The 26,054-nt window shown below is 45.5% G+C and overlaps 1 protein-coding gene across 1 annotated transcript in view; it reads left to right on the top strand.

Moving 5' to 3' along the window:
• LOC137675666 (NAD(P) transhydrogenase, mitochondrial-like) overlaps positions 1–25,662 on the top strand; it is an 86,905-nt gene extending 61,243 nt beyond the window's left edge. The window contains 3 exon segments of the mRNA XM_068421842.1: positions 17,184–17,302; positions 23,837–23,952; positions 25,048–25,662. Of these exon segments, the coding sequence (XP_068277943.1) occupies positions 17,184–17,302; positions 23,837–23,952; positions 25,048–25,197 (385 nt within the window). The 3' untranslated portion in view covers positions 25,198–25,662.
• Positions 25,663–26,054: the final 392 nt, after the last annotated feature.

The raw sequence follows: 26,054 nt of genomic DNA, 5'->3' as shown, positions 1-26,054 counted from the left end.
AGTTGTCCCTCTCCTCCACCCGGCTGGAGGGAGGGCCCCCCTAATTAAGGAATGGATTCGTGCTGCTCACAGGGATTGGACCTTCATTCCCCCTATTCACATTTGGGAAATAGGGATCTGAGGCCCATCTACCGTGACTGGAGTCCTGCTCACTGGTAACTGGAGCAGCCATCCTCCTAGGAAAACTCTCTGTATGTTTTCTTCTACCTTGCAACTCATGTAACTCTCCTAACAGCTGCAACGCGGGCCTGTGCAGGTAGAGAGTCAAGTTCATTCTTTATCCTGGACAGTTTGTCTGACAGTTGTTTAAATGAGTCCTTGTTTTCCTTAGTCAGTTTTTCCACAGCCAAGACACAGGCCTGCAGTGGGGAAGAAATACTATCTTCATACTGTCGCATACAGTTAGCCATTTTACCCACAGTAGATGGTGCCGTATTATCTTCTCCCCAGACCAATATTGACAATGTATGGGTATATGCTGGTGGAGCACTCTGTACAACCTTCCGGAACATGGATCGGTTGCATTCCACTTCATCAGGATTTACAGGATCTACAATTTCCCATGGGCGTCTATAAATGATCTCTCGCACAGCCAGTTCTCTAAGGTAGTTAATACCTTTTTCTATAGTGGTCCATTTGCTTAGGTGGCTCATAACATCATCTTTATAGGGATACCTGCTCTTTACAGCTGACGAGAGTCGCCTCTACAGACTGATAGTGTTTGACCTTCTTGTGAGCGCCTTATCAATACCACCATCTCTGGACAGGGATCCCAACTGTCTGGCTTCTCTACCATCCAAGTCCATGCTATCCGCCCCATTATCCCAGCATCGGAGCAACCAGGTAATAATTGGCTCACCGTCATAACGGCTGAAGCCTTTCCTTATATTTCTCAGGTCCTTCAGGGATAAGGAGTGGTAGGTTACCTCTATGTCCGAGTCCTCCTCCTGTGATGGTTCTGCTTTAGAAGGACCTTTCTTGCATGATGGGCCTCTTTTAAAAAGACGGTGAAGGAGACCCTCATCTGTGTTGGGCCCTGACTCTGCCCGAGAAGGGCCCTCACCTGGATCATGTGATGGCTCTGCCTTAGAAGGCTCCGAGTCATCATCCTTCTCTTCACGAGCTGATTTCTTTTGGTGGTTCTTCCTGGTTACAGGGGCAGTTGGTACAGATTGGGTAGATGCTGGGGTTTGAGTGGATTTAGTGGCTGTAGCGGCAGCATAACATCTACAGCTGTCCCTGCACCGACATTTAATCTTATACCACATCAGAAACTGAAATACGTTCAGGACACCCGAAAATAAAAACATGCCCCATCCGAATTTCGCAGAATCTAGTGGAATCAGCTTGGCAGAAAAGGGGAAGGTACTATTTCCCGAAGTAAAATTGGAAGTGTAATCATTAACAGAATCAGCTAAAGGACACCTGGAGTGTGCAGATGAAGTCGCTGCTACCGATTCGCGATTAAAGCTGCCCATCATTGTGTCATAGAGATAAGAGATCGGAATAATAACTGCCCAGTTTATCACGACATAAATCAGTATCAAAACCCATACCAAAACGATACATTTCGACCAGCGCCCACTGGTAAGCCGCATGTAAACACTAACAAACAGCGCATATGGCAAGTAAGGTATTATTACACTTAACTCTGTAAAAAGCTTTATAAAGAGACGAGATAACACAGCGTTCAAAAATGACATTATCATCTTAGCTATCTGTTTTAATTTCCAACCCCTCCTAAATCTCAAAGGAAGAAATCTGATACTCTCTCAGCTGAGCTCTCCGGGTCTCCTCCCACCGGAGCTGGGATTCGACTTATCAGAGCAACCTGTCGGAGCTTCTCTCGAGCCCCACGTTGGGCGCCAATAAATCTGTCACGGTTTAAAGCTGGGCCGGCTATTAATCCTGTGGCAGATGCTCTCTGTTAACCCTCCCCCCCGCCCCCCGAAGGGAAAGGGAAAAGGGAGAGAGACTTACGGGTTGGAAAGTTAAAACAGTTTTAATAAACTATAATAATGGAAAAGAGTATAATAATAATATTGGAATAATCAAATATATACAAATATATACAAAACTAAGATCGAGCTCCCCCGATGTCGGCCATGTCACCACCAGCACTGCAGGACAGGCTCCGGGAAGGCCCAGGCTGGGCCCAGCGATGGATGGGAACTGGATTCAGGAATGCACGGATTGGGATCGGGGGCAGCAGGAAAACAGACAGAGTCCTCCTTGGACACCGGCCATAGCAGAAAGAGCGAGACCCTCGTGATCCCCCCGCTTTATACTGAGAATGACGTGTATGGGATGGAATACCTTCGTTGGTCAATTTTGGGTCACCTGCCCTGTCCACTCCTCCCTGCAGGTGCGACCCCCCTTCGGCTCTTCACTTGTAAGCAGTGAGGAATTTAGCAGTGACCTTGGTTTCTCTAAGTACAGCAAGAGCCTTTCTGTATAACATCCTCACCGGTGCCTCAGCGATAACTACAAACTTTGAGCGTTATCAGTCCTGGAAACAGACACTGTCTGCAAAACATGCAGTTACTTTCAGAAAGTGCAGTTACTTAGAAGAAACTTAGCTGGAAGTAAAAATCACTGAAAGGAAAATTGTCCTGGTTTAGGCCAAACCAAGACAGAACCGCACCAGTGTGTGATTACTGCAGCCCAGGCTGCCTCCAATCTTGACGTCACCGATTAGCTCACTTGCATTGGTGACCAACAGGTCCGGTATCGCGTCCCCTCTGGTAGGGCTGTCTATTACCTGGCTTAAGAAGTTATCCTCAATGCACTCCAGGAGTCTCCTGGATTGCCTGCAGCTTGCTGTGCTGCTTTTCCATCAGATGTCAGGGTGGTTGAAGTCCCCCAGCAGGACGAGAGCCTGTGAGCGCAATGCCTCCTGTAGCTGGAGTAAGAAGGCTTCGGCAATAGGCTCCCCTTGATCAGGTGGCCTGTAATAGACACCAACCACAAGGTTCCCTTTGTTGCCTTGGTCTCTAATTCTTACCCATAAGCTTTCAACCTGCTCGTGGCTATTCTTCAGAGGCAGCTCTTCACAATCTATCCATTTCTTGATGTAGAGGGCAACCCCTCTGTCCCTCCTTCCTCGCCTGTCCCTTCTGAACAGCTTGTAGCCATCAATAGCAGCACTCCAGTCATGGGATTAGTCCCACCAGGTTTCAGTAATGGCAACTAGGTTGTAGCTTTCTAGCAGCACGGTGGCTTCCAGATCCTCCTGTTTGTTGCCCGTGCTGCATGCATTGGTGTAGAGGCACTTCAGCTGGGCTGTTGGCTGTGTCACCTTTTTAGAGGTACACCCCTTAATTCCTTTGAGGTGTTTCCCTGTTGGCTCCTATTGCCTCAGGAGCCCCTGGCTCTTCTCTGTAAGACTTCAGGTGTGCTCCAGCGTACCCAGCAAGTTTCAGAGCAACAGGCTGAGGGCCCTCGCTAGCACGCTGTCCCTCTAACCTTGGCATGTCATCCCCTCCTCCTTCAAGTCTAGTTTAAAGCTCTGCCAATGAGCTCCGCTAGCTCGTTAGCAAAGACTCTCTTCCCCCTTTGAGAAAGATGCCAGCAGGCCTGGTGCCGTGTAGACCATCCTGTTATCGAAAAACCCAAAATTCTGGCAGTGACACCAGCCACGGAGCCATGTATTAATAGACTGGGTCCGTCTGTTTCTTCCAATGTCACTGAAAAAATTACCTGTGCTCCAGATTCCCTTACCAACCGTCCCAAGGCCCTGAAGTCTCTTTTGATTGTCAGACTGCATGTTACAGCTTCATCGCCACCCACGTGGAAGAGCAATAATGGGTAATAGTCCAAGGGACGTACCAGGCTAGGAAGTTTCCTAGCAATGTTCTTAACCCAGGCCCCAGTGAGACAGCAGACTTCCCTACGAGGAGGTTCTGTCTGGCATATTGGATCCTCTGTTCCCCTCAGAATGGAGTCACCTACAACTATAACCCATCTTTTCTTCCTCGTGGAGGTGGTTGTGATATGGAGGGGTAGGCCTTTCTGACCTTGGCAACACCTCTGGTGTAGATGGACCATCATCCACATCATCAATTGACTGACCTTTCACATCCAGAGCCTCATACCTGTTGTATAGAGGCACCTGGGAAGGCGAGGTAGGCAAGGAGGGGGTTCGCCTGCCACCCCGAGTGTGGACTTGCCTCCATTCACTCCTTTCCTTTAAGCTACTGCCTTCTGCCTGGTGGGGAGAGGATACAGGATCCCCTTGATCTTGTGTTTTTTTCTGGTGGCTGTTCCTGTTTCTGTCTCAGGGAGGGCAGAGCATGGTTCCACCAGTCTATCTCAGACTCCCTGATGCTCCTTAACCTTTCTACTTTCTCTCATAGCTCTGCCACCAAGCTGAGCAGATCATCTACTTGGTCACACCTCACACAGCTGTTCTCACTACTGCCATCCGTTACTAGTGAAAGGCTCTGGCATGCCCTGCAGCCTGAGACCTGGGTGGCTGCATGTTTTTGTGGGAGCTCTGTCTGGGTAGCCACATCTGTTCTGGTGAGTGCAAAGAACAGCTTTCTGCCAGGTGGATACCATAGCTAAGCTCCTTCTGGGAGGGTGATGACCACCCATTAAACTCACCTCTTGAGCTAGTAGGGTGACGACGCCCTTCCTGCGCGCCCTTCCTGCGCACCCTTCTGCACAAACTGCTGTGCCATGCCCTGGCTATTGCACCACGCTCTGTTTGCCCGCTCTGTTTGCAGCGCTCCCTAGGCTGCTTTTTTATAGGTGTGTGGGTGGCCACGGTTGCTCTGGCAACGCCCAGACCTCCTCAGTGTCTCTTGCAAGAGCTGCTGGCTCCTGGTGGGTCTCTCCACTGCCCTGGCGTTTCCCTGCCTCAGGAAAACCCCCTGTACGCCAAGATCTGCCGCTCCGCTGCAGATTGGGCCGCCTCCAGAGCAGCTCGCCTTGGTGACTGACCAAGTGATTCACAAGTGATCTGTATTGATTTGCGAGTAGCGGAGGAACAACACGCAGACAATTCATTATGAGTGATAAAGCATGCGTCACTTTATTAGCCCAGACAGCATCTATTTATACAGTGGATTTTAATTATGCCTACTAGTCAACTATTGATTGGCTGAAGCTCTACAAGTTACTTTTGCATATCCCTCCTACTTGCGGTTAGCCAGCTGTGCTTCTTTCTCATTCTCACGGCTCTCACTCCCCCTTTAGTTAGTTGTTTACGATCCCTGTCAAGGTCTCAGTATCCTTGCCGTTCTGCTATCATCAGCATGAATTGCAGTTTCGGCCAGGGCCTGAGGCCTAGTCTTGCTCGCCTCAGAATCTGCTCTGCTCGTACAGTTGTTCCAATGAGCCATGACCTTTGTCATGCAGCCAATCCCCAACAATTCCCCCTTTTTCTTTTTGTATGAGCAGAGCTAGGTTCATCATTCGATCGAGATCCTTGCGAAGACATGAGAACAGGCATGAAATTAACATAATAACTATAAGCATCAGTAAAAACAGTTAGTCCAGTCACAGATATCTCTGATCTGATAGGTTGTTCTTCCCAATCCTGTTTGCAAATAAACTGTAGCTTTTATCTTTTGATAAATGTGTTAACAATTGTCCAGTAAAGTCCTGTAAGGCCATTTGAAAAATAGTTGACTGATTTGTTAACCACTGTAGATATTCCTTCTTGATAGGTGTCACGGTTTAAAGCTGGGCTGGCTATTAAACCTGCGGCAGATGCCCTCTGTTATCCCCCCCCCTCCCCCCAAAGGGAAAGTGAAAGGGAAAAGGGAGAGAGACTTCTGGGTTGGAAAATTAAAACAGTTTTAATAAACTATAATAATGAAAAAAAGTATAATAATAATAATAGAAATAATCAAATATATACAAATATATATACAAAACCAAGATTGAGCTCCCCTGAAGTCAGCCACGTCACCACCGGCACTGCAGGACAGGCTCCGGGAAGGCCCAGCCTGGGTCTAGCGATGGTCGAGAGCTGGATTCAGGAATGCACGGATCGGGATCGGGGGCAGCAGGAAAACAGACGGAGTCCTCCCTGGACACCGGCCATAGCAGAAAGAGAGCGAGACCCTCGTGATCCCCCCCCTTTATACCGAGAATGACGTGTATGGGATGGAATACCCTCGTTGGTCAATTTTGGGTCACCTGCCCTGTCCGCTTCCCCCTGCAGCTGCGACCCCCCTTCGGCTCTTCACTCGTAAGCAGTGAGGAATTCAGCAGTGACCTTGGTTTCTCTCAAGAATAAGTACAGCAAGAGCCTTTCTGCACAACATCCCTACCGGTGCCTCAGCAATAACTACAAACTTTGAGCGTTATCAGTCCTGGAAGCAGACACTGTCTGCAAAAACATGCAGTTAGTTTCAGAAAGTGCAGTTACTTAGAGGAGACTTAGCTGAAAGGAAAAATCACTGAAAAGAAAATCGGCCTGGTTTAGGCCAAACCAGGACATTCCACCCCTTATTCCATACCATTCACGTCATACTCAGATCACCACTAACTTTTCATTTTAAAATATATACAGATAACATTAGTTTATGATTCATCTCTATACAAAAAAAAAAAAGTTCATCAAGTTCATTTAGTTCAGGATTGTGGGTTTCCATCTGGCTAGGAGTCTCCCAGGGTAGGAAAGATGGTATGAGCTTTGTCACAGTTCGTGCCCACGGGTTGCAGGTTAAAGATGTCAGTCTCGAGGAGATTACTAGACGCCACTTGCAGCTAGCTCCGGTCTCATCACCACTGCTTCAACCTGAAAGACACTTATGAACACTGTTAGTATTATGCAGCAATTAACATCATGCAGTTCAGAATTAAGTATTCTCACCCAAGATCAGATCACCTTCAGGGACACATCGGACTCCACCATCCTGCAGCATCACCCACCAAGTACATCCAGGTCCTTGAGCAAAAGCAATCCCATGAATGGGTTTACCTTTGCCCGTAGCAGGAAGAACCCAGACAGTTTTTCCCAACAGATTCCTTTCATGCACCACAGGGACTTTATCCCCTTCTACTGTATGTAAAAGGTCTGACTGAGCAGGGCCAGCTCGGCTGATAGATCCTCTGGTGTTAACTAGCCAGGTAGCTTGTGCCAAATGCTTATTCCAGTTTTTAAAGGTTCCACCCCCCATTGCTTTCAGGGTAGTTTTTAACAGCCCATTATACCGTTCAACTTTCCCAGATGCTGGTGCATGATAGGGGATGTGATATACCCATTCGATGCCATGCTCTTTGGCCCAGTTATCTATGAGACTGTTTTTGAAATGAGTACCATTGTCCGACTCAATTCTCTCTGGTGTGCCATGTCGCCAAAAGATTTGCTTTTCGAGGCCCAGGATAGTGTTCCGGGCAGTGGCATGGGGCACAGGGTATGTTTCCAACCATCCGGTGGTCGCCTCCACCATGGTAAGCACATAACGTTTACCCTGGCGGGTTTGAGGGAGTGTGATGTAGTCAATTTGCCAGGCCTCCCCATATTTATATTTCAACCACCGCCCCCCATACCACAAAGGTTTTAACCGTTTGGCTTGCTTAATTGCGGCGCATGTTTCACAATCATGGATAACCTGTGCAATAGAGTCCATGGTTAAGTCCACCCCTCGGTCACGAGCCCATCTGTATGTTGCATCTCTCCCTTGATGACCTGAAGTGTCATGAGCCCACCGAGCTAAAAATAGTTCACCTTTATGTTCCCAGTCCAAATCTATTTGGAACACTTTAGCAGCCTGATCTGCTTGTTGGTTGTTTTGATGTTCCTCAGTTGCCCGACTTTTAGGTACGTGAGCTTCTACATGACGTACCTTCACGACTAGTTTCTCTAGCCGAGCAGCAATATCTTGCCACAGTTCAACAGCCCAAATAGGTTTACCTTTACGCTGCCAGTTGCTTTGCTTCCACTGCTTTAACCACCCCCACAAGGCATTTGCCACCATCCATGAGTCAGTATAAAGATACAGCCTTGGCCACTTTTCTCGTTCAGCAATGTCTAAAGCCAGCTGGATGGCTTTTACCTCTGCAAATTGACTTGATTCACCTTGTCCTTCTGTGGCTTCTGTGACTCGTCGTATAGGACTCCATACAGCAGCTTTCCACTTCCGATGCTTTCCTACAAGACGGCAGGATCCATCGGTGAACAGGGCATACTGCTTCTCATCCTCTGGTAGTTCATTATATGGTGGGGCTTCTTCAGCACGTGTCACCTCCTTTTCTGGTGGCATTCCGAAGTCTTTGCCTTCTGGCCAGTCCATAATCACTTCTAAGATTCCTGGGCGATTAGGGTTTCCTATTCGAGCCCTCTGTGTAATTAATGCAATCCATTTACTCCATGTAGCATCAGTTGCATGATGAGTAGTAGGAACCTTACCCTTGAACATCCAGCCTAGTACTGGTAATTGGGGTGCCAGGAGAAGCTGTGCTTCAGTACCGATTACCTCTGAGGCAGCTCTAACTCCTTCATATGCTGCCAGTATCTCTTTTTCAGTTGGGGTGTAATTGGCCTCGGAACCCTTGTATCCTCGACTCCAAAATCCTAGGGGTCGACCTCGAGTCTCCCCTGGCACTTTCTGCCAGAGGCTCCAGGTAGGACCATTGTCCCCAGCTGAGGTGTAGAGCATATTTTTAACATCTTGTCCCATACGGACTGGTCCAAGGGCTACTGCATGCACAATCTCTTGTTTAATCTGTTCAAAAGCCTGTTGTTGTTCAGGGCCCCACTGAAAATCATTCTTCTTTCTGGTCACCTGATAAAGAGGGCGTACAATCTGGCTGTAATCTGGAATATGCATTCTCCAGAAACCCACAACGCCTAAGAAGGCTTGTGTTTCCTTTTTGTTAGTTGGTGGGGACATAGCTGTTATTTTGTTGATCACCTCTATCGGGATCTGGCGACGCCCATCTTGCCATTTAATCCCTAAAAACTGGATCTCCCGGGCAGGTCCCTTGACCTTGCCTCTTTTTATGGCAAAACCAGCTTGCAGAAGAATTTGGATTATTTTCTCCCCTTTCTCAAAGACTTCTGCTGCTGTATCACCCCACACAATGATGTCATCAATATATTGCAAATGTTCTGGATCTCCACCCTCTTCTAGTGCAGTCTGGATCAGTCCGTGGCAAATAGTAGGACTGTGTTTCCACCCCTGGGGCAGTCAATTCCAGGTGTACTGGATACCTCTCCAGGTAAAAGCAAACTGTGGCCTGCACTTTGGTGCCAAGGGAATAGAGAAAAATGCATTAGCAATGTCTATAGTGGCGTACCACTTGGTGTAACTTCATTTAGGCCACGATAGTCCACAGTTAATCTCCATTCTCCATTAGACTTTTGCACTGGCCATATAGGACTATTAAAGGGTGAGCGAGTCTTGCTAATCACTCCTTGATTTTCTAATTGTCTAATCAGTTTATGAATGGGGATCAGGGAGTCTCGATTGGTGCGATATTGTCGTCGGTGCACCGTGGCAGTAGCAATTGGCACCTGTTGTTCTTCAACTTTCAGCAACCCCACAACAGAAGGATCCTCTGAGAGGCCAGGCAAGGTAGACAGCTGTTTAATGTCCTCAGTCTCTACAGCTGCTACACCAAAGGCCCATCTATATCCTTTTGGGTCCTTAAAATACCCTTTCTTAAGGTAGTCTATGCCAAGGATGCACGGAGCATCTGGGCCAGTCACAATGGGGTGCTTTTTCCATTCATTTTCAGTTAGGCTCACTTCGGCCTCCAATACAGATAACTCTTGAGATCCCCCTGTTATTCCCGAGATACTGACAGATTCTGTCCCTTTATGATTCGATGGCATGAGGGTGCACTGTGCACCAGTGTCTACCAGGGCTCGATACTTTTGTGGTTCTAATGTGCCAGGCCATCGAATCCACACAGTCCAATAAATCCGGTTATCCCTCTCCTCCTCCTGGCTAGAGGCAGGGCCCCTCTAATTAAAGATTGGATTCGTGCAGCTCACGGGGATTGGACCTTCATTTCCCCTATTCACTCTTGGAAAAAAGGGATTTGAGGCCCATCTACCCTGACTGGGGTCCTGCTCACTGGTAACTGGAGCAGCCATCCTCCTAGGAAAATTCTCACTGGTATTTCTGTTAGCTTGCAACTCACGTACTCGTGCCTGTAGGGTACTGGTAGGTTGTCCATGCCATCTGTTCATGTCCTCCCCATAATCACGCAGGGTAAACCACAGGATACCTCGTGACGTGTTCGGTTTCCTTTGAGCTGGTCCTGTAGGAGGGCGTTTCCTCCTAAAGGCTGCAACACGGGCCTGTGTAGGTAGAGAGTCAAGTTTATTCTCGATCCTGGACAGTTTGTCTGACAGTTGTTTAAATGAGTCCTTGTTCTCCTTAGTCAGTTTTTCCACAGCCGAGACACGGGCCTGCAGTGGGGAAGAAATACTATCTTCATACTGTCGCATATAGTTAGCCATTTCGCCCACACTAGGTCGTGCCATAGGATCTTCTCCCCAGACTAATATTGACAATGTATGGCCATGTGTTGGTGGAGCACTCTTCACAACCTTCCGGAACATGGATCGGTTGCATTCCACTTCATCAGGATTTACAGGATCTACAATGTCCTGAGGGTGTTTATAAATGATCTCTTGCACAGCTAGTTCTCTAAGGTAGTTAATACCTTTTTCTATAGTGGTCCATTTGCTTAGGTGGCTCATAACATCATCTTTATAGGGATACCTGCTCTTTACAGCTGACAAGAGTCGCCTCCAGAGACTGATACTGTTCGACCTTCTTGGAAGCATCTTATCAATACCACCATCTCTGGACAGGGATCCCAACTGTCTGGCTTCTCTACCATCCAATTCTATGCTATCTGCCCCATTATCCCAGCATCGGAGCAACCAGGTAATAATTGGCTCACCGTCATAACGACTAAAATCTTTTCTTATATTTCGCAGTTCTTTCAGGGATAAGGAGTGGTAGGTTATCTCTACTTCCGAGTCCGAGTCCTCCTGTGATTGTTCTGCTTTAGAAGGACCTTTCTTGTCCTTCTTGTGTAATGGGCCTTCTTTAAAAAGACGATCAAGGAAACCCCCCTCTGTGTCAGGCCCTGACTCTGACTGAGAAGGGCCCTCACCTGGGTCCTGTGCTGGCTCTGCCTTAGAAGCCTCTGAGTCATCATCCTTCACTTTACTAGCTGATTTCTTTCGGTGTTTTCTCCTGGTTACAGGGGCAGCATGATACCTCCCGCTGTTGCTGCACTGACATCTAATCACATAGCACACCAGTAACACATTCAGGACACACGAAAATAACAACATGCCCTGTTCGAATTTTGCAGGAATCAGCTTGGCAAAAAAGGAGCAGATACTATCAAAATCAGTTAAAAGATGCCCGGTGTGCGCAGCTACGGATTCGCGATTAAAGCTGCCCATCATTGTATCATAGAGATAAGAGATCGGAATAATAACTGCCCAGTTTATCACGACATAAATCAGTATCAAAACCCATACCAAAATGACACATTTCGACCAGCACGCCCTGTTAAACCACATGAAAGCACTAACACACAGCGCATACGGCAAGTAAGGTATCATTACACTTAACTCTAAAACAAGCTTTATAAAGAAAAGAGGTAACACAAGGCTCACAAATAACATTATCATCTTAGCTATCTGTTTTAATTTCCAACCCCTCGTAAATCTCAAAGGAAGAAATCTGATACTCTCTTGGCTGAGCTCTCTGGGTCTCCTCCCACTGGAGCTGGGATTCGACTTATCAGAGCAACCTGTCGGAGCTTCTCTCGGGCCCCACGTTGGGTGCCAATAAATCTGTCACGGTTTAAAGCTGGGCTGGCTATTAAACCTGCGGCAGATGCCCTCTGTTATCCCCCCCCTCCCCCCAGAGGGAAAGGGAAAGGGAAAAGGGAGAGAGACTTCTGGGTTGGAAAATTAAAACAGTTTTAATAAACTATAATAATGAAAAAAAAGTATAATAATAATAATAGAAATAATCAAATATATACAAATATATATACAAAACCAAGATTGAGCTCCCCTGAAGTCAGCCACGTCACCACCGGCACTGCAGGGCAGGCTCCGGGAAGGCCCAGCCTGGGCCTAGCGACGGTCGAGAGCTGGGTTCAGGAATGCACGGATCGGGATCGGGGGCAGCAGGAAAACAGACAGAGTCCTCCTTGGACACCGGCCATAGCAGAAAGAGCGAGACCCTCGTGATCCCCCCGCTTTATACTGAGAATGACGTGTATGGGATGGAATACCCTCGTTGGTCAATTTTGGGTCACCTGCCCTGTCCGCTTCCCCCTGCAGCTGCGACCCCCCTTCGGCTCTTCACTCGTAAGCAGTGAGGAATTCAGCAGTGACCTTGGTTTCTCTCAAGAATAAGTACAGCAAGAGCCTTTCTGCATAACATCCCTACCGGTGCCTCAGTGATAACTACAAACTTTGAGCGTTATCAGTCCTGGAAGCAGACACTGTCTGCAAAAACATGCAGTTAGTTTCAGAAAGTGCAGTTACTTAGAGGAGACTTAGCTGAAAGGAAAAATCACTGAAAAGAAAATCGGCCTGGTTTAGGCCAAACCAGGACAATAGGTAAATAGATAACATCTGAGTCTAGTCCGGTAATGTCTGTAATTCTTTTACGCACTTTGACAAGCAGTTGTGCTATTGCTTCCACTCTGGAAATCAAAGAGTCCACTCGAGCATTGCCTTCTGCAATAAACCCAGGCAAATTAGTATGATTTCTTACATGTAAAACATAAAACAATGCAGTTCGGATTTGAATTTCTTGCCACAGAGCTCGCAGCAATTCAAAAACACACTGATTACATATATGCTCTATAACAGATCTATCCAATTGCTTTATAATGCCAGCTACATATGCTGAATCAGTAATCAAATTAAAGGGAATGGGAAAATTCTGAAATATTTTTAATACAGCTTGTAATTCTACCACCTGAGGTGAACCATTTTGTTGTACTACCATAGATTCCCACTTGCCATCAGAATACCAGACAAGGCCCGTCTTGCCTGTGTCCCCAGATCCATCCGTAAAAATGGTAATTCCATCCACAGGAGTGTCTGCGCACCACACTCCTGTGGCAATTGGAAGTTCCACACTCAATTTTATAACAGGATGGGAGGGCAAGTGGTAAACAACCTGTCCCGAGAAATTCTCCATGGCTGTTTGCAAAGCAAAGCTATTAGCCATACACCACTCAAAATATTGAGCTGCAATAGGAACGGTTAGTGATGCAGGGATCTCTGGCCACAAGCTCCCGACATCGCATCCGTCCTTTGATGAATAATCTGTGCCAATAGCTCTGTAACGAATCTGATCATTCTGAATTCCATTGACCAATTATTGCATACGGAATTTGCCTATCAAACAAGGTGATAATTTGTATTTCCTGATTCAAATCAATACGATGTACAAATTTGGAACGTAGCCTGCTTTCTATTTCTGTAATCAGTTGCTGTACCTCTGAAGTAGTGTGTCGTGGCGCTGTTAAAGTTGTGTCCCCTGCTAACAATTGGAATATAGGCTGCAATTGTGACGACGTAAGCCCCAAGTACGGCCGCAGCCATAACTTGAGCCTTATGTTCCACAGTACCCACTTTTGCACATGCCTTTATCATAACATTCAAATCTGTTTTTCCAGGTAAAGCTTCAATGATCTTTTGACAATCAGCATTAGCATTATCCCTGTTTGCCACAGGTCCAAGGCTTGGCAGCCGCGCAGGTTAACCCCGTGTGGAAACACCAGTCCTGCGCTCCCTGCGGTTCGGGCTGCGAGTTAACTGCTTAGGCCTGGAACTGGTTGGGAAGATTCATTTGTGTCAGCACACGGTTCCCCCCCCGTGTTCTTTCTCCAGTTTCCCTGTATTCTGCAGCTGGTTGTTATCAGCTGACCTTGAGCGTTATACTGAGACCTGCACAGCTTCACAAAATGCCCCAGCTTCCCACAGCAATGACACATCAAAACAGAGTTATCTCTCTCACTCAGCTTCAACCTCTTAAGGCAGTTTTTCTTAAAGTGACCTTCCTGTTCGCATGTATAACAACGATGAACTACCTTAATTGCCGCCGCAAAAGTTTTTGCTAAATGCTCCATCTGAAATGTGGTGGTTCCTACTTTCTCACAAGCATCCATTAGCTCAGTTAAGGTGGGGTTACGATTTGCCATCCCTGCAACAACTTTCCTGCAGTCCTCACCTGTGTTGTCTTTCGCTAACTATAGTGGCAATGCTTCTTTTACAATTTTCCAATCTAACAGTTGCCAAATATTTCTCCCCTCAGGACCCGCACCCACAATCACCGGATATGCTTGTGGAATTATAACTCCTTCTAATAACGCATCTTGAATGATCCCTTTCCATTTCACTCCTCCCTCACCTCCCCCCCTTCCCCTGTATACGCGGGTGGACGCTGACCCTCTCCCTCACCTCCCACATTACCAGATGGACGCAAACCTCCCCCCCTGCCCTGATCTAAAGGTGGAGTAGGGAGTTGTAAAGGAGGTTGAGGTGGCCCTAATACTTGTCCCGAACACAGAGGGGGGTTTTGGGGGAGACATAGTCACGTGTCCCGAGGCGTTGGCTGGACGGTGCTGCTGCAATTCCGTCTTTAATTCTTCCAGTCGTCTACCAAGCTCTGTCATGTCAAGTTCGTGTCCATTTCGTGATGGTAACAGTCCTTTAAATCCTTGTGACTCTGGTACTGCTGACTCCTTAAATGGCATCCTTAACGGTGGTCGTTTAGCGCCGGAATGTAAACTTTGTTCAACAGACTCAGGAAACAGCGAATCCGGTAAAGGTGGATACGAAGCAGGTTTACCCTCCTTCTTGTTCTCCTGTTCAGCCTCATCCGTAGAGAGATCAATGAGAGGAGGTGGTTTCGGAGGGGGTTTCGGCCAAATCTCCTGTTCAGCGTCTGAATCACTTAGTCCAAAACGAGCTCGTGTTTTAGGGCGCACTATCAGTCCTGATGGATCTGTATCTATTTTACTCGCTCCCCGCTCCTCAGCTTTTTTCGGAGCCGTCCGTACTGATGGCGATAAAGTAGCTGCCACCGGTACAGCCACTGGGGCTGTGGGAGGTTTTGGTCCCACAAGATATCACCGAATTTTCGCCATTCCTCTACTTCAAACAAGGAGTCGGGTTGTTGGAAACAGCCTTTAACTTTCCCATAGGCAACTATTCCTGACAATTGTTTGATACAATCTACTCCCTGCTTTTCTAAAAAGCGCTGCAATAATTCTTGGGTTACCTCGAAATCCATATTGCCGGCGATCTCTCCGTGCTCCTTGGTTAAGGCACTCGTGCTCCTTGGTTAAGGCACTCCATTGTAGGACAAATCGTTGATGCAGCCTTCCCGGCAGCCCTCACAGACGGCGAACCCCTTTTGGACGGTTCAGGCTCCGCTGGTCAACACGCTGCGCCAGTCAGCGTTGGGTCGATCTTGGCCCCCCGGTCGCTGCTACCGGTGCTTCTCTGTGTCCGCTACTCCTGCTCATTTCCTTCATGTCCTTGTTCGGGCGCCATTTGCGAGTAGCGGAGGAACAACACGCAGACAACTCATTATGAGTGATAAAGCATGCGTCACTTTATTAGCCCAGACAGCATCTATTTATACAGTGGATTTTAATTATGCCTACTAGTCAACTATTGATTGGCTGAAGCTCTACAAGTTACTTTTGCATATCCCTCCTACTTGCGGTTAGCCAGCTGTGCTTCTTTCTCATTCTCACGGCTCTCACTCCCCCTTTAGTTAGTTGTTTACGATCCCTGTCAAGGTCTCAGTATCCTTGCCGTTCTGCTATCATCAGCATGAATTGCAGTTTCGGCCAGGGCCTGAGGCCTAGTCTTGCTCGCCTCAGAATCTGCTCTGCTCGTACAGTTGTTCCAATGAGCCATGACCTTTGTCATGCAGCCAATCCCCAACATTGATTGGACTGTGACTTGTGGATAACACATCACTGATGGTCCACTTCTGTCGCAGTGGAGTTGAAAATAAAAATACGTGACAATCCCTCTGTCATGGCAAGTTGATTTATCAGTTTTTCCCTCCTTTCTGAAGAAGTCTGTCTGAATTCCTTTTATTGCATTCCTGACTCACTTGGATTTCTGCTCAGAAATTTCTGCTCAGAAATCCAAGAATTTACAGTTTTCTCTTGGGTATTTTCTGTCTATTCCAAAATACATGTAGACTTCCTTATTAAACATTTAGATTCAGCCCTATACAACATTCATCTGAGGCATTTCTGGTGTGCTTGAGTCAACATTACATTTAGTGATAGCTCCAGAGCGTTTCCAAGTGCGTTTCTAGGTCTAGGAGTGCTTTTGCTTCAGGAAGGCTGCACGCTTTTGGCCTTTTCATGAAGAGTGTTCTGTTGTAGCCAGTTCACTTACTCTGTGGTGCTTTCACTTTTCAGTGATGTAAGAGACCTGCGAAGCATATTAATGTGGGTGATGGTTTTGCAGCAAATGGGCTTATTCGTAAAGAACCAAAGATATCTGTCACAAGATTTTAAATATGGTACTGCTTGGAAGGTGCACGTGAATGCTTGCTGTGCGTGATGTGATTTGGGCTGATGATTGTAGCCAGACAGAATGGTAAAATTAGTCCTATTACTTTAAAAAGTAATTGAAGAAAACCCACAAAGCTTGCTGGTATAAGCTTTTGCTGGGGCAGGGGGGGAAAATTTACTCTGTTGGTCCATCCTGCAGTGATGTGTTTCTGGGCATTTCTGGCTACTAGTTCCTTCCATGTTGTCACTAGAAGTGTCCTTGGCATTTTTATTGCAGTAGGCTCTCCAAAGCCGCTTTGCAGGTGCAACAACTTTCTGAAAGAGTCTTCTTATGATGGAGGGATTGAAACTGTGCTCCTAGATTTTTTAGTTTTACTGGGAATTGAGCATATTCTTTTGCATACCTGTTGTGTCAGTCATACTTTTAACTTTCCAGAAAAGGAACAGCTGCTCTCCAGGTGAAGAGTCAAATCTATGGGCGTTGTTCCCTTTCCCACCCACTCAGTTCCCTGCAACACTGGAAAAGTACTTACAATATTGTTAAGATTTAACCATTTATTTTTATTAATTCGTACGTGTGCTTAAAGAACTTCTCAGCCTTGTAGGTCACAGGTGGCAATTTTGTTATATAAAACAGAGTGGTCAGTACTTATTAATGGGGTTGGAATTTTTCCTGTTAGGTTTGGTATTCACCCTGTGGCTGGCTGTATGCCTGGTCAGCTGAACGTACTCCTAGAAGAAGCTGGTGTTCCCTACGATATTGTACTGGAAATGGATGAGATCAACAAAGACTTCCCAGGTTAGCATGCGAGCTATAAGTTTCTAATAGATTGGATTTGATCTTGTCAATTTTTATTTGATTCTTCTGTTTTTACATCACACAAGGATTTTAAAAATAGAAAATCTTAGGCCATTCAGTTTCTCTTTGTGCCTGTTGTGATACCACTGTAGAGGAGCAGAGGTCTTTCTCTTGCAATCTGAGTGCTCTCCCAGCTGATGGCAAGTGAGCACAGAGGAATACAAGAAATGGCCTGACTCAAAAGCAGAAAACTGAGAAGCAGAGAGTAAAGACAGGTTAAAGCAAAGGGAAATATGGGATGCAGGAGTACAGAAAAGAGTAGGTATTGAAGGGAGAGGGATAAATAGGCCTGTGAAACTTGTTTCCTCCAGAACCAAGAGAACTTTTTTTCAATTGCTTGTAGCTGTGAAATAAATGACAAATGCTGTGTCTTTTTTAATCACTGCTACTGCTCCATACAGGAGAAAAATACTGTTATTTCTTTAGGTCAGGTGCTGTGGATGATTTGACCCTGTTATATCTTGCAAACCAGTATAGCAATGTACGTACAACGTTTTGCTTTCCTACATCCTTATTTAAAAATAAGGAAGTTTCTAGTTGTTGTGGTTTAACCCCAGCCGGCAACTAAGCCCCACACAGCTGCTCGCTCACTCTCCCCCGGTGTGATGGGGGAGAGAATCAGAAGAGTAAAAGTAAGAAAACTTGTGGGTTGAGATAAAGACAGTTTAATAAGTAAAGCAAAAGCCGCACATGCAAGCAAAGCAAAGCAAGGAATTCATTCACTACTTCCCATCAGCAGGCAGGTGTTCAGCCATCTCCAGGAAAGCAGGGCTCCATCACGCGTAACGGTTACTTGGGAGGACAAAATGCCATCACTCCGAATGTCCCCCCCTTCCTTCTTCTTCCCCCAGCTTTATATGCTGAGCATGACATCATATGGTATGGAATATCCCTTTGGTCAGTTGGGGTCAGCTGTCCCAACTTCTTGTGTGTGGAGGCTTGGTTAAGTGAGAGGGGGCATGATTTCATGCCACTGAGCAGTCTGAGCAATCCAGGCTTTGAGCAAGAGTTAGGCCCAGAGCGAGTCACCTTGGACTCTCCTTGAACACTGCAAAAATGCAACAAAACAAGAACTTGGCAGTTGTAACAAACAGATAAAAGAAACAGGAAAAGGGGAGGGGGTGCTCATCGCTCTGTGTATCTAAATTTATAGACCAATCATATATGCTACTAGTACGCGTGGACAGCAAGGCTTTACCAATGGAAACGCGGGCTTTGGTGCGTGATCAGCGTGCTCTCTGCTTAGAGTCTATATATATCCTGTATGTGTAATCATTAAACGGAGAACTTCCATACTCATATTGGGATTGTGTCGTTACTCCGGAACCGTCGCCCAGCACCCGGGAGCCGCGCCCTCGACTTCCCCTTTTCTTCAACTGGTAGCAGAGGATGGTTACCACGGAGCAAAAGGACATCCTTCTCGCTGCGAGCTCAATTCCATAACTGCGGTAGGCAGAATTTTTTGGAGGGTGCTGGGAAAGAACGGCTGGGAGGGTGCTGCTTGGGTCTCTAAGGCAGAGCAGACACTGGAAGAGTTGGCCACTCCACTCCCAGGAATAGGTGCTGCTTGAAAGAAAAGGTAGAGCAGACACTGGTTGGTGCTGTGCAGCGCACACAAGCACCGAAACGGGGGGCAGCTATGGAGATGGAAGCTGCCTCCGCGTTGCTCATTAGTATCTTCTCTAAGAGAGGAAATGAGACAACGATAAAACAACTCATTAAATTGATAAAGCTGGGACAGCGCTGGGTACGTTTTAAGGACACGGCGCTTGTATTCTCTGTGGAGGAATGGAAAGAACTGGGAGATATTACGTGGAAAAAGACTATTAATAAGGACCCTGACGAAAAGGAGGAATACGACAAAGCTGCGTTAAAGCAGTTACTGTTTTGGGCAAAAGATAAAGGACATTTTACAACCTTTAATGATGTCTTTGAAGTGCCTTTGTGGGAGAAGATTGGTGACTCTCTCTGGGATGCGGTGTCAAGTGGTGATAAGGAAGCCTATAAATTGTCTACTACGTGGAGGCTGGTTAGCGAAGCGTTAAAAGGAATAAAAGCAGAGAGAGAAGTCACACATACAGCTTTTATGGCTTTAGGACCGCAGGCGTCTACTACCCCCTCACTGTTTGCGGGACCAACACCTCCCACGGCCCCGGAGGCTGTACCGGTGGCAGCTCCTTTACTGCCGTTGGTACGGACGGCTCCGAAAAAAGCTGAGGAGCGGGGAGCGAGTAAAATAGATACAGATCCATCAGGACTGATAGTGCGCCCTAAAACACGAGCTCGTTTTGAACTAATTGATTCAGATGCTGAACAGGAGACTTGGCCGAAACCCCCTCCTCCTCTCATTGATCTCTCTACGGATGAGGCTGAGCAGGAGGACAAGAAGGAGGGTAAACCTGCTTTGTATCCACCTTTACCGGATTCGCCATTTCCTGGGTCTGTTGAACAAAGTTTACATTCCGGCACTAAACGACCACTGTTAAGGTCTCCAGTTACGGAGTCAGCAGTACCAGAATCACAAGGACTTAAAGGACCATTACCATCACGAAATGGACATGAAATTGACATGACAGAGCTTGGTAGACGACTGGAAGAATTAAAGACGGAATTGCAGCAGCATCGTTCAGCCAACGCCTCGAGACATGTGACTATGTCTCCCCCAAACCCCCCTCTGTGTTCGGGACAAGTATTAGGGCCACCTCAACCTCCTTTGCAGTTCCCTACTCCACCTTTAGATCAGGGCAGGGGGGGAGGTCTGCGTCCATCTGGTAATGTGGGAGGTGAGGGAGAGGGTCAGCATCCGCCTGCGAATACAGGGGAAAGGGGGGAAGGAGTGAAATGGAAAGAGAGCATTCGAGATGCGTTATTAGAAGGGGTTATAATTCCACAAGCGTATCCGGTGATTGTGGGTGCGGGTCCTGAGGAAAGAAATATTTGGCAACCATTAGATTGGAAAATTGTAAAGGAAGCATTGCCACTACAGTTAGCGAGGGACAACACAGATGAGGACTGCAGGAAAATTATTACAGGGATGGCGAATCGTGACCCCACTTTAACCGAGCTAATGGATGCGTGTGGGAAAGTAGGAAACACCACATTTCAGATGGAGCATTTAACAAAAACTTTTGCGGTGGCAGTTAAGGTAGTTCATCGTTGTTATACATGCGAGCAAGAAGGTCACTTTAAGAAAAACTGCCTTAAGAAATCGAAGCTGAGTGGGAGAGATAACTGTGTTTTGATGTGTCTTTGCTGTGAGAAGCTGAGGCATTTTGTGAAACTGTGCAGGTCCAAATATAATGCTCAAGGTCAGCTGATAACAACCAGCTGCAGAGTGCAGGGAAACTGGAGAAAGGCCAGGCTTAAGCAGTCAGCTCGCAACCCGAACCGCAGTGAAGCGCAGAGGTACAACAACTGATTACAGAAATAGAAAGCAGGCTACATTCCAAATTTGTTCATCGTATTGATTTGAATCAGGAAATACAAATTATCACTTTGTTTGATAGGCAAATTCCGTATGCAATAATTGATCAATGGAATTCAGAATGATCAAATTCGTTACAGAGCTATTGGCACAGATTATCATCAAAGATCGGATGCGATGTCGAGAGCTTGTGGCCACAGATCCTGCATCACTAACCGTTCCTATTGCAGCTCAGTACTTTGAGTGGTGTATGGCCTTATAGGACTTTACTGAACAATTGTTAACACATCTGCCAAAAGATAAAAAGCTACAGTTTATTTACAAACAGGAGGGAAATCAAGTGTCCAGTGTGCATGAGTAATATATGGGGTATTGAATGTGATCCGTGGGTTTTGCGTAGGTGTTTTATGTGTGTTGAGAGGTTTTGGAAGAGAGCGTCATATGCATGTCGATGGTGTAGGAGGTGTCTGAAAGAACAGACAGAGTTAGGAAACGAAGTTCTAAAAGCAGGTACGGAACCGTTAACTGAGGAAGAATATCAATTCTGTCAAGCAGGGTGGTTTAATAATACGTGTGTTTTTGGCGAAATAGTCTTACTGGTGGCTATTGAATGTAGTAACGGTAATTGTATACCAGTGGAGTGGGAAGTTGAAAGAAGGAAGTGGGAGAAGACGAAAAAGGAGTGTAAGAAGTGAAGGGCAAAATGGATCAAAAGAAATTCAGACCGGTCTGGTCCCTCTTAATCCTGTTACCTCTGTCAGTGGCACATGATACTGTGTATCATCCCAAAACACCTTGGGAAGGCAGTAACAATATCTGGATTACACTAATGAGAACACTGAATCAAACGCAATTTTGTGCCTCTTTAGCTCAGCCTGAACAACCCTTCCACACCTGTTTAGTGGGGATGCCCCTAAACGGATCAGCGAATAAAGAGGTGCTAACAGGACGAAGTGAGGCTTTACAAACAAAGTGTAAAACAGCAGTAAAATGCGTTAACAATTGGGATGTATGGGATGACTTCTTACCAGTCAGTCCACTAGAGCCCCAAGAATTGGATATATTGGGGACTCTAGGGACGGAGGCTTGTGTCTTTTTCAATTATTCTGAAGGTCGTAACTATACGGACTGGAACAACGGCACCAGGAAACAAAATGTAACCCCTAGTGGTGAAATATGGAAAAATGACTCTGTCTGGTGTCGCCAGACCTATGGGAAAAAGGGGAGAGGACCGAACCCAGGCACTCAGTGGCAGATTCCAGATATTAAATTTCCCAGAAAGCTACCAAAAGGCCTATTCCTAATTTGTGGAGACAGGGCCTGGCCTGGTCTACCTAGTAAAAAGGTAGGAGGTCCATGCACATTGGTCAAGTTAAGCCTACTAATGCCCTCTCAGAAATTGATATTAAATCACACTCAATTACATCGCCTCAGACAAAGGTGGAGCACGTCCTCTTTTCGTGAGGACTGTCAGGAGGAAGTAGAATTATGGTCAAAAACGGAAGCAATCTTCGTGTCTTTCCTTGCACCGGGGGTTGCTTCGGCGCATGCAATAGCGCAGTTAAGAAGGTTGACTTGTTGGAGTGGAAAAAGGGTCAATGAGACCTCCAAGGTCTTAGGAGCCTTGGAAAATGATGTTGATAGTGTTAGGCATGCAACTTTGCAAAATAGAGCTGCCATAGACTTTCTTTTGCTTATGCATGGACATGGCTGTCAGGATTTTGATGGGATGTGTTGCATGGATTTGAATGACTCTTCGCAGTCCATTCATAGACAGATTCAGGACTTGCTGAGCTCGACGAACAAATTGAAGGAACGTCATGGGTTTCTGGATAATTGGCTTGGCAGTTTTGAAATTGGAGGGTGGTTGATGGATTTGATAAAAATGCTTATTATGGGAGCGCTTATAATCATGGTTATTCTGCTAATAGTGCCTTGCTTATTTTCCTGCTTGCAGCAATCTGTAACAAAAATTGTTAATCAGGCCTGGCTTGCTCAAAAACAAGAAGGGGGAATTGTGGAGGCTTGGTTAAGTGAGAGGGGGCATGATTTCATGCCACTGAGCAGTCTGAGCAATCCAGGCTTTGAGCAAGAGTTAGGCCCAGAGCGAGTCACCTTGGACTCTCCTTGAACACTGCAAAAATGCAACAAAACAAGAACTTGGCAGTTGTAACAAACAGATAAAAGAAACAGAAAAAGGGGAGGGGGTGCTCATCGCTCTGTGTATCTAAATTTATAGACCAATCATATATGCTACTAGTACGCGTGGACAGCAAGGCTTTACCAATGGAAACGCGGGCTTTGGTGCGTGATCAGCGTGCTCTCTGCTTAGAGTCTATATATATCCTGTATGTGTAATCATTAAACGGAGAACTTCCATACTCATATTGGGATTGTGTCGTTACTCCGGAACCGTCGCCCAGCACCCGGGAGCCGCGCCCTCGACTTCCCCTTTTCTTCACTTGTGCACCTCCAGCCTACTCGCTGGTGGGGCAGTGTGAGAAGCAGAAAAGGCCTTGACACTGTGTAAGCACTGCTCAGCAATAACTAAAACATCTCTGCATTATTAACACTGTTTTCAGCACAAATCCAAAACATAGCCCTATACCAGCTAATATGAAGAAAATTAACTCTATCCCAGCCAAAACCAGCACACTAGTAAAAGGTTTTTCTAACGAATATTCAAAGGAAAAACCAGGCACAGAGAGATTTGAAAGTGCTGATACTATGTGTGTATGAAACCACATTTAAATATTGAAGGATTTAACTTTGTGTGGCAGAGTGGCCTAACGAGCCCCTTGAAATGGGGTTCTAGATGCTTGCAGTTTGCTGGGAGTAGTTGGTAGCACACTTGGACTCTAATGTATAACTTGCCTTGATAAGTTTGTAAAATATTTGTGAATGAAGTCCCCATAAATGTTTGTAGAGTGCTTACCATAAGAGGTTCTTCTGCCTCTGAAGATCAGATTTAACACACAAATGTACATCAGTCTCAGTGTTCAGGTTTCAGATAATTTTTCATCAGTTTTATTTTCTTTCTCTTGCTGCAGAAACTGACTTGGTCCTTGTAATTGGTGCAAATGATACAGTTAATTCAGCAGCTCAGGAAGATCCAAACTCTATCATAGCTGGAATGCCAGTTCTTGATGTCTGGAAGTCCAAACAGGTGAGATGATTAACAGGGTTGTGTTAGCACCTACCTATAGATAGCATGCTCTTAAAAACATGGTTTATAGGAGAAGCTAACAAGATTATCTTACTCTTCTGGTTTCCATGAGAAGCTTTTCTGCAAGCTGTCCAACAAAACAGTCAGTGCTCTGTAAGTGTGATGCAGTTTTCATGATTTTATAATCATCAGCAAGTGCTTTAGTGAGACTAATGGTGACTGCAATAGAAAAGACCAATGAAAATGCTTCTGCTCAAAAAATGTGATTAGAACAAATGATGTTCTGCTCACATCAAGTTTCCTTGATGTGAAATCTTTGATCTCTTGTTCTGAACCCAATCTTAGCCTCAGTTCTTCTATGGGTTGACTATTCCTTTGCACCCTTTGTGAAATTTTTTTGGAGTCCAGTGTTGTTCTACTGAACCATTCAAGTACTCAGTGTCATAGGCACATACGTTAATCAGTGTTTTCTCCATAGCTATGTGTTGCAATTTGAGAACTAAACATTTATATGTTTAAAGTTGGTACAGCTTCACAGTTTCTCTCCTGAAGGTGCATTGGTTAACTAATTTTACATTTAATGGCTAAAACTGGCTGAAATTTATTTTAGGATTTTTTTTTTTTAAATCCCATATATGAAGTAATACAGAGTAATAGTCTGGAGAAGTACATTGCACCAAGTATTGATGTGAACGCTCATCTGAATTGTGGTGTTGACAGGGAATTGGGTTCTTAAAACAGTTTAAAAATGAAAAAGCCTCAAAAACCTATGTTATAATCATCAGTGCCCATCTTGCTTTGACTTTATTATATGGAATAAAGTAAAAGCATATGAATAGATGTAGTGTCCACAGTCACTTCATCTGACATGTAATATTGTCTTTAACAATAACATGTTTCTGAAACTGGTCCAGATTTCAATTTATCTGGTATATTAAAATTTGAAATACAGTTTTGTAGCAGTGAACACCCTATTTTGGCCAGGGATCTCTCTTCCTCTCCCTTCGTTTATAGAGGTTGGTTTTGTGTCATCTTCATTTGAGGGGGAATGATGGTTGGTTTTCACTGTGTCAAACATGAACTCTTTATATGCAGGTCATTGTAATGAAGAGATCTTTGGGAGTTGGTTATGCAGCTGTGAACAATCCAATCTTCTACAAACCCAATACTGCCATGTTGTTGGGAGATGCTAAGAAGACTTGTGATGCCATACAGGCCAAAGTCAGGGAATCATATCAAAGCTAAATACTGATTTATATTCCACTCATGATTGTGACTATGGTTTTGTCACAGAGGTAATGGAAAGCATGAGTTAGAAGAATCTTACTGTCGTAATGCAGCCGGCATTTGGAGAAGACTGCATTGACTCCTAGGAGATGTAGTTCAGTCAGGGATGTAGGCTTTTATGAAAGGATGGGCACATTAGCCCTTCAAACTAAATCTCCCATGAGGCAATGCATTAAAGAACGAAAATGTGCTTTTTAAGGTTAACATTGAGCTGTTAGAAGCAGGAAGTAATTACTCTTTGTCATCTTTAAGTAGTTATTGGCTTCCTTCTCCTAACTGTCTATACTTCTGTCATGGAAATTCACTAAAAATTGCTGTGCCAAAATTGTATTCTGTCTTATCAAAGCTGTTCTTTGGCCAGTATGGACAAAAATAACTATTTATTTCATCAAAATTTAAAGCAGAATTGCAAACATGCTTACATGATTTGAGATCCTAAACATAATATTCTGTTAAATCTCTATTAAAAAAAAATGAACTGTTTCTTTTGTGGATTGTATGGATGCTGTGAATCTGGAACACTTTAGGAAAGTTATTTTTCTTTAAAATACAGTTCCACTTTTTTGTAGTGTCCACTTACATTGTGTAAAACAAAACACAGGATTTCAGGGACCTACCAAGTGATCTTCAAGCCTGACAAGGAAATGTACACTTACTTGCACTGCTTAACTGTTTTCAGCAGCTGCTAAATTCTCCATCTTTTCCAGTCATTGCCTTTTTAACTGTCTGAGGAAAAATATGGTCCAGTTCTGCACAGGCAGAACATCTTGCATACCTGATCTGTTCACAGAATTTGGACCACAGTGTTTCAGTTT

The sequence above is a fragment of the Nyctibius grandis genome, chromosome W, assembly GCF_013368605.1.
Source record: "Nyctibius grandis isolate bNycGra1 chromosome W, bNycGra1.pri, whole genome shotgun sequence".
NCBI lineage: Eukaryota > Metazoa > Chordata > Aves > Nyctibiiformes > Nyctibiidae > Nyctibius > Nyctibius grandis.
Note: the sequence above shows the minus strand (reverse complement) of the source record. Positions and strands in the feature narration are given on the sequence as shown.